General features: G+C 48.4%; 1 protein-coding gene and 1 pseudogene across 1 annotated transcript; both read right to left on the bottom strand.

The window, feature by feature from the left end:
• Positions 1–367: 367 nt before the first annotated feature.
• On the bottom strand, positions 368–6,856 carry LOC136104092 (ral guanine nucleotide dissociation stimulator-like 1). Its single transcript, XM_071810585.1, has 11 exons — positions 6,850–6,856; positions 6,036–6,118; positions 5,229–5,444; positions 4,896–4,999; positions 4,604–4,745; positions 4,190–4,276; positions 3,952–3,984; positions 2,839–2,952; positions 1,309–1,452; positions 676–790; positions 368–486 (listed from the first exon to the last, which is right to left on the bottom strand). The coding sequence occupies exons 1-11, from the start codon at positions 6,854–6,856 to the stop codon at positions 368–370; spliced, it is 1,164 nt and encodes a 387-aa protein (XP_071666686.1).
• Positions 6,857–7,220: 364 nt separating this feature from the next.
• LOC139828237 (ral guanine nucleotide dissociation stimulator-like 1 pseudogene) lies at positions 7,221–8,000 on the bottom strand (annotated as a pseudogene).
• Between the last annotated feature and the right edge of the window lie 2,407 nt (positions 8,001–10,407).

Below are 10,407 nucleotides of genomic sequence, written 5' to 3'. Positions count from 1 at the left end.
GTTTACGTACTTACTCTATGAATATTAAATATTATACAAAGCTCAAATATTCTATAAAGCTAAGCTATTTAAATATAGTAACTCCAAGCAGAAATCAGTAGAAAAAAGATTATATAATATTGAATGTTCCTATAGAAGTATGGAAAGATTAAATATGATAAAAACATCAAGTCTTAAAATACATTAACTGCAGACAGAAACTGGAAAAAAGTTAATATACTTGTTATATAAAGATTAAATATTATACAAAGCTCAAACATTATCTACAGGTCACATATTAAAATATATCAACTCCAGACTAAACCTGGGGGGAAAAAAGTTTACATACTCATAATATACACAGTAAATCTTATACAGAGCTCAGCCATTACAATCCATGAAGTGCGGGCTCCTCCTGTGCTGCAGCTTTTCTTCTCAGGACGAAGTCGAAGTTGGCCTGGGTGTTCATGGCGTAGAACACGTTCGCCTTGGGTGGGATGGCCAGCTCTGCAAGAGAGGGAGCAGAGCGAGCGTTAATGGGCGCCCCACTCAGCGTTAGGGGTTTGTTCTCACCGGCAGCTGGGACAACGTGGCGATGGCGTTTCTGACGTCGCTTCGCGTGTTACTCTTGCCGGCAAAATGCAGCAGAGCTCTTCAAGCAGCAGCAGCAGCAGCAGCAGAGTTCTGCTTCCCCACCTTTGTCCGCGGAGATGATCTGGACCAGCTCGTAATCCTCAGCCGAGCCAGACTGCAGGTTGTGCTTCTCCATGGCTCGCTGGATGACAGCAGGAGCCTTCTCTTGGTTACTCAGCTGCAAAGAGAGGGTTGCAATGAGGGCTTCTGCTTTATTCACTCTATAATGATTTAATAATTAGCAAAGGCCTGTCTTTCTGCAGACTGCTTGGTCCTGGAACGATTTCGAAGAACTGAAAAATTACAGCAAAAATTCTGGGCCTTGGAGCTGGGTTTGCTGGGGAAGGGGCACCTTGCGTCACAGCTCACACACCCCAGTGCTGAGCTGGACACACAACAGCCGGCGCTGGCAGAAGAGCAGGGGCAGCAAAGCCGGCACTTGCTCAGAGTGCTTCCCTTGGCTTTGTTGATCAAATACAAGCTTCAATTTCAAGGCCAGAAACCTTGAGAGATGCTCTTTGCAAACCTCTCATTCATCCCCTGCTCCACATGTTTTGATTTGTAACATCTGTCATGTCCCCTGTCAAGGAGGTTTGATCAGGGAATAGGTGTTTCCAAAACTAAAAGCACCATTCAAGTCACCTGGGGTGAAAACACCACCCACAGTCACAGCGCTTTGCTGTTCCCACCACTCACCAGGATGCTCCTGTAGATGTTGCCGCTTCTGTCCTCTTCTACGCTGGTGCGGATGATGCAGCTGTCTCCGCTCTGCTGGTTGTAGAGGGGCAGGACTGGCGGCACTTCTTTTGATGGAATGGGAGTCACGGAGCCGGGGCACTTCTTGGAGCACTTGTCACCAGATGGCAGCAAGGGGGGAGGCGAGATCAAACACATTCATTACCATTTAATTTCAAAGATCCAAAAGCTAAAGATGACACTCTTCAGCACAACAGCCTTAACGAGGGCTTAGGCAACCCAGTTAAGGCAGTTTAGGTCAAGAGAGCAGAGTCTGGAGGACAAAGCTCCCTGGGAACGGAACCCAGCCCAGACAAGGCTTGGTCTGGGCAGTTCCTGGCAGGTCAAAGCACAGGGCTGGCGAGCTCTGACCTCACCTGCTTCTCACTCGCTCAGCTGCTCTGCCTGCCCCAGAATTAGGCTGGGCTGATGCACATGAGCCCTCCCCCCAAAATCGCCTTTCCCAGAGCTCAGGTCCCTCCATTCCACTGCCAGCAACGCTCCAGTCAAGACCCACAGGCTTGGGCAAGCGCCTGGGGCCGCCGGCAGCGTCAGCAGCCTCGCACAGGCTGTTTGTGCTGAACACAGGGCCCGGGCCCTACCTTGTGCTGAGGCTCCTCAGCAGTGGCGGTGGGAGGGACGATGGTGACGGTGCTGTCCCCAGAGCTCCCACCTGGAGCAGGTTTGGGCTGCGCGTTGACGGGGGTGCTGTGGGCGCTCACCCCCAAGCCCAGGAACGGCCTAGGGGGGAAAAGAAAGCACAACAGAGCTAGGCTGAGCAAAGCTGTCACTTGCTTCAACAATCTGACCTGCTGTTGTGTTTTCCTATCGCGAGTGGCCTATTGCTTGTGTGTGTATAGCAAATTAGACTCTATCCTTATTTACTCTGTTTTGCTGCTGCAAATTTGAATTGAATTTATAATCCCGCACTAAAATTGTTCCTTTGTCTGACAGCTTAGGGTTATTTCTGAAGTCTTTAGACGATAACCCTCATGGCTAATTACACCAATAGAAAGAGACAACAGAAATACGTATTTTTAGCTGACGGTGTCTCCTCACAGCACCGCAGTGCTCTGGATCCCCAGCCAGGTTTGTCAGCTGGTGTTTGATTTATTCCAGTTCATATTCAGGCACCAAACCCCCTCCCCGTTGTACTCACAGGCTGAATCTCTTCACCACGCTCTTCTGAGCTCTGCCCGATGCGGTGCTCTTGTCAGCTGCTCCTTCGATTTCACGTGAAAGACGGAAACTGCAGAACGGGCAATACCATTAGTGAAATATCTCAGAGTGGCCGTATTTGAGAAGCCCTGGGTCACTCCCACGTCCCAGAGGGTTCATCCCCACAAGGAGGAGCGCAGCTCTGTGCGTGTGTATTTCCACTCTCCGGGAGCAGCTCCTGGCAGCGCAGAGCTCAAGGCTGAGAGAACCTGAACCTGCCTGCGGGGGAAGAAAAGCTGCTTCGCCAGCCGGGCTGAGACCCTACCTCTCCTCATCACTTAAATGCCGCTGCCTCCTAAACCACTGCACGAATTTCTCATCTTGTGCCATGCAATAGCTGTTACATGAGGACTGCAACAGCTTAATCTGTGTGATTACTTCAAACTCCTAAGAAAACAAATAATAAAATAGGAATTCTAATTAGAAAAATAAAGCCAGTCTCGTTAATACACTAAACACACGCAGCAACAGATCCAGGACAAACTGAGTTGGACCCGCGGGTCGGTTTCAGTTGAAGAAGTGACTATTTCGAGAACCACTGTTTCAAACACTGCAACTCTGCAGCTCACCCTTCCCGTCACCCCTGCGTGGCCAGAGCGGCGCCGAGAGAGGAATCCCGCTCTGTACGTAGGTGGTTCTCAGGCACTAAGCAAGGGAAAGAACGAGAGGTGCCTGTGATGACAGCAGAGCCTGATCCTCCCCGGCTCTGTGCACTCACACTTGGCCCAGGGGAACACAAAACGCTGCCCCCAACGTGTGACTGGAACGCGCTGCTCTTCCCTCACTCCGCTTGCACACACACTTGCCCAAAATAATTCTGTCCGAGATCTGGCGCGACTGCCCTCGGACAGAGGAAACCCCGGCACCTTCGCTCCTACTGATCCATGACCAACAAGGCTCAGGCTGGAAGGCAACGCGCAGCCTTGATTTCTCGGTCCCAGGTACCCGCTTCGCTCTCTGCACCTTTTACCCACAACTATTTACTGCAGCACAAGGAAGATGGTCACAGACTGTATCTTGTGGCCAGCAAAGGTCTCATGCCAGCAGGTCTGATTCGGTCCCAGCACACAGAACACGCTCGTGTAACGTGTTCCCGTGAACACCAAACGGGGGGAACGTGCCCCAGACGTAAATCCCGTGGCAGCGAGTGCCCTGCAGCTCCTCTTCCCCTGCTGCCCCCATCTAAAAGGAATTTCTCTTCCCGCGCTGCCCCTCACAGCCCGGCAGACGTTCACAGCGTGCCGGGGACTGTTCCTTCCTCACCCTCTGAGTAATGTGAGCGCCTGTTGGATACGCCCGAGCAAAGACAACAGGCCTCGCCAAGAGAACGCTCTAGCAGAGAGCGTCAGGCACTAACGATCACAGAACAGTCACCGTTCCACTTACCCTTCGCCGCTTCTCAAAATTGATCAGGCCGCCCTGTTGGAAGGACAGAGAAGGGATCAGAGGAGAAGAGCACAGGCTCAGCTGGACTTAATCACAAACAGGATGAAGCAGCAACACCAAGGGACAGGCCACACCTGCCCTGACCAAAGGCCTCTACAAAAACCCATTTCCAGCTCTAGGATAAACCACAGCGTTCGTGTACCTAAGTCTATTTGTTAAATATATTGCCCCAAATTACCTCAAGATAGTCCTGAAGGGCTGTGTCCAGCATGACGAGGTCTGTTAGGAAGGTACCCAGGTAAGGTACCGTGCCTTGTGTGACTCCCTGCAAACGGTCAGAGCAATGGTGGGTTAACTGACTGAGAGGTAATAATAATAATACTAATTAGAATTCTCCTGTGGAAGCAAACAAAATACAACTCGTCTGCTTCACCAAACAGCACTCTTGTAAATGATGCTTTCACGACATCACCCTTGGTATCTCAGCCAGCAGTTCATGTCTGCACAGAGCGGTATATAAGCCAAAGCGCTCATTCGTAACTCCTCTGCGTCAAATCTCGCTGTGCGGCACCTCTCGCCCCAGCAGAAAAGCCGGGATTTACAGACCCGTCTTCCCCAAAGCACCACATACGGGAGCTCATTGGTTAGGAACAGGGCTGAGCTCGGCTTTGGGTGAGATCACAACCTGGCAACTCAAGCTAATTCCCACCTTCATCAGCAGCTCTCTGCTCATCGCAAAGTTGTCAGAGTCGGAGAAGATTTCGCAAAGGTCTTCAAAGATCAGCATTGCGTCCCTGTACAGGAAAAGATTAAATCATTTAAGTTGTTTGTAAGCACTCTGAATCAGATCAGGGTACAGTATATTTCTCAAGAATCGTTAACAGTTGGGCACAGAAAAGATAAAAGCACCAAAACACATCCAGTGACACACTGCACAGCCTTACTTTGGAACGCAGGCCCAGGTCTTCTTCAGGCGATAAACCGAGGTGGACTGCAAGGCGGAAACGATGGCCTTCAAAGATGAAAAGTTGTTCAGGACCCTGCATTGCTGTGAAAGGAGCGGTCAGAAACACAGGAGCGTTAAACGTCAGCATCACCAATAGTCAGAGCTCTTCTGTCTGCCCCGTGTCCTGCTTGCTGCACATTCTCCCTGCTAAGCGGGCAGCTCTACAAATACTGAGCATCAAAAATATCACTGACCAACAACCCCCCTGTCCCCTCCCAGCTCCACGGCACCCGCACAAGGAACGTGAAACAGTCGTGAATAAACGCTTTACACGTGCGATACGGATCCACTTCTCCAAGATCTTCGCTCGCTGCTGTGTCTTTAGTTCTTTGCTCTCCAGGATGGTGCTGAGCACGCAGTTGGTGACGGCGTTGAACTGCGAGATGGTGGCTCTGATGCTCTGTGCCAGCTGTTTGTTCTCCTTCTTGTCCCTTCGGGACCAGATGCAGCCCAGGCAGTGGTGGGGCACAACGTTCTGGAAGAGTGTCTAGAGGGAAACAGAGGTGTCCAACTCAGCCTGGATCGCTACTGCCCACAGCAAGAAATGCACGGTTACAGTACAAACTGCATCTGAATCTAATATGGTATTAAAAGGGAAATATTGATTTTCTCTTATTTTAAAATATACACTTTGCTATAACTCTTTAGGCCTGACGCCCTAAAAGAACTGTCAGATAAACTGTCCTAGCAAAATAACAGACACCTTTCTATCACTTACTTTACCAAGGGGAAAGATTTCTATATAGTGATATTTTTGAAGGAGATTGATACAAATAAGCCAAATCGAACACTACAGTTACAAAGTATTTATACATCTTCAGGTGAGGTAGCCTAAGATACAGTCAAAATACGCTATTTCTGAAGGGTCAAATATTAAACTTTGCAAAAGAGGCCACACAGTCTACGTTCACACTGTAAAAAAAAAGACAAACACCTTCAGAAGAACTGAACGAAAAGCCCAATCAATGAAGCAAGTTTGGATAACCAAGTTAAGTTAAAAAACAAACAGACAAACAAACAATGAGAAGCCCAGAACTATTTCCCCGAGCATTTCAAGTAACACGTATGATCTACATACCGCGTCCATGTATGTCAGCTGTTCTGCCACCAGGTCTTCTTGGAACAATGAGAATTCTTCTGGGCCGCTGATCTCCAGTTCCTCTTCCTCATCCGGGTTGCAGGGAGAAAGGCTGTGGAACGCGTCTGGCCAGCGGGGAAAACACGAGTCAGTGAATTTATACAGAAAACAAGTAATCAAAGCAGATATTTGGAAAATCACTACATAGAAGAGCAGAACATGCAAAGGGACCTGCCTGGGGTAACGGCCTCACTGTGCTGCATATTTTAGGGAGAAAGAGAAGGACACGAAGATTAAATGGGCAAAGAGAAGGTAGAAGAAAAAGAAACAGGGAGAACTGAGCTGTTCAGGGTCTCTTACCTGAGAAGCGCCTTAACCCATTCACTAACCATTCTTTGGGAAGAAAAAACCTACCAACCCCCCCCCAACAACTCCTTATTAACACTGCAGAACTTTGATAATCTACTTGTCAGCATTTATGCATTCTATAGTCTGAAAAACAGGTGAACTGCAAAGAGACAAGACTGCAATTATACCCCCAAAATATTACACTGAATATGCTCTTATGTCCACGTTTCAAGGGAAGAGGAGGAGAAGGGAGCAAGACCAGTTGGAAAGTTAAAACATGCTTTGCTAGTACTAGTGATGAGGAGAGAAAGTAATGCAAAATATACAAAACCAATCGTGGCTGCAGCAGCTGCAGGACAGGCCCCCGGATGCCCTGGGCTGGACTCGGCAGTAAACCAGAGCTGGATTCAGGGCTGCAGGGCCTGGAATCAGGCCTAGGATGGCAGGCAGGCTCCTCTTCAGATGCCAGCCATGGACGAGGACAGCGAGACCCTGGTGATCTCCCAGTTCCAGATGCTGCACAACGTGGAAAACCTACCGAGCTGGTCACTTTTGGTCCCCTGTTCTGGCCGCCCCTCCCGGCAAGTCCGCCCCTCTCACGGGATGTGCAGAATTGATCAGCAGCCTTGGCTGCCGCAGCACTAAGTCTAAACCTGGGCCTTTTCTGCACACCAGTCCTACCGTTATGTGCTCCAGAGCCAACGGGGACTGAAAAACACGCAGCCAATGTGAGAATAATGCATGTAAAAGAACTTAGTCCCCCTACTAAGGCTAGAAGTTGATTCCAGTTCTCATTCACATACCACGTGAGCCCTTACGAATTTTCGGCTCACGGCACAGGAAGCTTTGTGCCCTGGATAAGGGGACATGTCAGGCTTGACGCTGGGAGAACACACAGACAGCAGAGAAAGGTACTTTACCATCATTCTCCCGTTCTTCTTTCCGGAACTCCTCCAGGAGGTTCTGCGCCTTCTTCTCCAGGTCAGAGCCGGGCATGTTCTTCTTCAGATAACTCAGCACCTTCTGCAGACACACGTAGTCGGGTGGCTCTCGGAAATCGTCGGCACACTGGTCGAGCCAGGCTTGTAAAATCGATGCCATCGCACTGTGAGCAAATTCAGAGAGAACACATGGGTTGTACGCAGCAGGTATTGATGCAATCGCATGGATCTGTACCTAATATAACAACAGGAACACTGAGACATTCATCCCCCACGTGAAGGCAGTACGGACACTTCCGTGAGCACAGAATTTAATTTGTTCTTTTTATGCAAGAAATGTTATTAATACTTTATAGGAAACTAAAGGCTGCTTCTTCAATTACACCTTGAGAAACCAGCGCAGTCATTCAAAATCATTAAAGATTTTCTCTGCGTTGTATTATTGGATGTTATGAGACAGCTGATACCTGGCCTTTACACAAGCCCCTTGAAGCAAACAGGGCTGTGAATTATCACAGGAAACAACAGTTCTGCTGCCCACTTCCCGCTCCAGCACCGAACCCTGACTGGGGCTCGCTGGGCGCTGCAAAACCAAACTTACGTCCTGAGCACTGTGCTGGATCCGGGGGAATTCTGGTTTCCATGTTCTTCAGAGCCCGAGATCTCCAGGTTTCCGTATCTGAAAAAATGAGATGGCTGTTTAGAGGAACCTCTACTGAGCAACCCAAAGCGCATAATCCATATACAATTGGCATAAACATATAGATATTGGCATATTCATATACGATTGGCATGAAGACAAGGGCTTCATGCTGGACAATTCCACCGTGGCTGGGGAGCTGTGGCAGAGATGAAGGGTTTGCACATATCCCCCGTGCACTGGTCTTTTATTACGGGACAAGTTGTATTGGTTTTCTTGTGTCGGTCCCAGTTTGGCTCCTTAGCGGTCAGACCACGCATGCTTTCCCCACCTGGCGCTTAAGCTTTAATGAGATTTGGGATGTGGGCAGCGTGCATTCACACATGGTGTGTTTACGCTGAAATCCTGAACTTTGCAGGATTCTTTTCTGTCAACATCCCCCTGTCGTGTATAATAAATGACGGCTCAGTTTCCATTCTGTCCCGGCTCTCACCTGTCCAGGAGCAGCTCCAGGACTGTGCTGGTGGAAGCAAAGGCCCTGTACGTGGAGAGGAAGATGTTGATGTATGTGAAGTCATTATCGGCAAAGGCCGTCGGAAGCGTCTCCACCAGCTTTTCCAAAGTTCCAGCTTTCAGGGCCCTGCTTTTGCACGTCTCGTCCGGGCTGACAGTGTGTTCTGCAGGTAACTGGTCCCCTTCAGCCTACAAAGTGGAAACAAAGACAAAGCACAAAACTCAGACAGAAGCCAGAGCCCCGACACAGCCTGCACAATGAAACGCAGATTCCATTCCACCTTTTCACAGGAATAGTCCATCTCTAGTTACTAAACAATGTTGTCCGTTTGGGCTCTCCAAACACCAAACGCTGTATCAAATACTGGAGGACAATAAAGACATTTCTTATTTAAACAGGCAAGTGTTGCCAGTGCTTAGGCTGTAATCTCATGGTTGGCTTTGAAACTGACCATTCTCTCAGAACAGGGCCAACCATTCAAAAACCCCGGATGCTTTCTTAGCATCCAGAAGTTGAAGAAAGTTTTATTAGACTTCTTGTAGCATGAAAGATCTAAGTTCCTTCACCTACTGGTACCTCGAGAAGAAGCTACTAAGCAAGATTTCAAGCTTCTCAGTACTTAAAGGAATTGGTAATAAAGCCCAACTCACTCAAAATGAACAAAAACTGTTGTATTCCTTTCAACATGGGTTCTATGAAATTTGCAGTTAGAGCTGCATTTCTCTCAGACACATCCAATACCAGCCAACGCTTTTCAGCTGAAAAGCCTCCAAATCACTCTACAAATGCAGCATCACTAAAAACTCTTCCCATCAGCTGGGAAATGTACCACAGGTCAAAAATACTTTCTAATATTTCTCCTGGTAAAAACAGGAGGCAGAGATGGGAAATCTGCCGCTCAAAGTCTCTATACCACCAGTCTGGACACTACACCAAAGCAAGTTCTTATATTATTGCCTTGGATCCTGAAGAAAATGTAAAAAACATCGCAACATAACACAAAAGTTCTACCCACCTCCTGACCCTCTGGCTCAAACTGCCACAGCTGCACTGATTGCAATGAAGTGAGGACACTTTAATCAGCTGGGGGCTTGGCCACCATGCCAGCTTTACTTACCCCGAGCCATCTTGCTCCTTCGCTGTCAGTCTGCTGGATCTGCGCTCTTCTCAGGCTGTCGCAGTCAACAGCTCCTTCTTGTGTGTCTTCAGCTCCATCCTCAGTTGTGCTCTGCCAGGAAAAGGGCCAAGAGAAACAAGTCAGAGAGAAAGGAACATGGTCCCTGCACAAGCGCAGGCTCCAGACACCAGCGTGCCAGCACCAGGATCTCACAACACCTCAACAACGCTCACTTCAGTTGCCACTTTTTAGCTGCCTTTAGTTACCCGGGGCTTTTTGGGCTTTTAACTGAAAGCACAGAGGAGCTGAGTGCACAACTTACCGCACAAGCCAATGAAAGAGGTAAGAATTAAACCAGAGAGCCCAGATCTCCTGAACCCCAGCACTAACAGCTGCTGTATTAACATGCTGATACACGCTGAGGAGCAAAGCACTAGAGAACTGAAAATAGACGTAACAATTGACTTTAGAAATAGATATACTGGTCCCCCTGCAACCACATAATGTTTGTTCTTCATATATAACACTTGAATAATTAAACTTTCAGGGCTATACTGAGTACCACAGCCTTAAGCACATCAACAACTCAATTAGAAAGGATCTGAGTGCAGTGCAACCAAATCCTGGTTTGGGGAAGTCGGGGTTTGGGTTTATTTGGGGGGTTGCTTTTCTGTTTGTTTTTACCTCTTTTATCTCTAAAATAGCCCTATGTCATATAGAACTGTCTGTGCACCAGTGACTTGCCTCTTGAACGCTCTGTGGAACCTCCACATCTTCCCCAGGTTGGTTCCTCACATTTTCTTCCAGGCTTT

Source organism: Patagioenas fasciata, chromosome 6 (assembly GCF_037038585.1).
Source record: "Patagioenas fasciata isolate bPatFas1 chromosome 6, bPatFas1.hap1, whole genome shotgun sequence".
In the NCBI taxonomy this organism is placed as follows: domain Eukaryota; kingdom Metazoa; phylum Chordata; class Aves; order Columbiformes; family Columbidae; genus Patagioenas; species Patagioenas fasciata.
Note: the sequence above shows the minus strand (reverse complement) of the source record. Positions and strands in the feature narration are given on the sequence as shown.

What these genes read in the sequence shown, in the direction of transcription:
- LOC136104092 (XM_071810585.1), bottom strand. An exon ending in ACCTGGGCCTGCGTTCCAAA is followed by an intron (nt 4,746 to 4,895) that starts GTAAGGCTGTGC and finishes TTTCCTGTACAG; the next exon opens with GGACGCAATGCTGATCTTTG. An exon ending in CCAAAGCCGAGCTCAGCCCT is followed by an intron (nt 4,277 to 4,603) that starts GTTCCTAACCAA and finishes GACCGTTTGCAG; the next exon opens with GGAGTCACACAAGGCACGGT.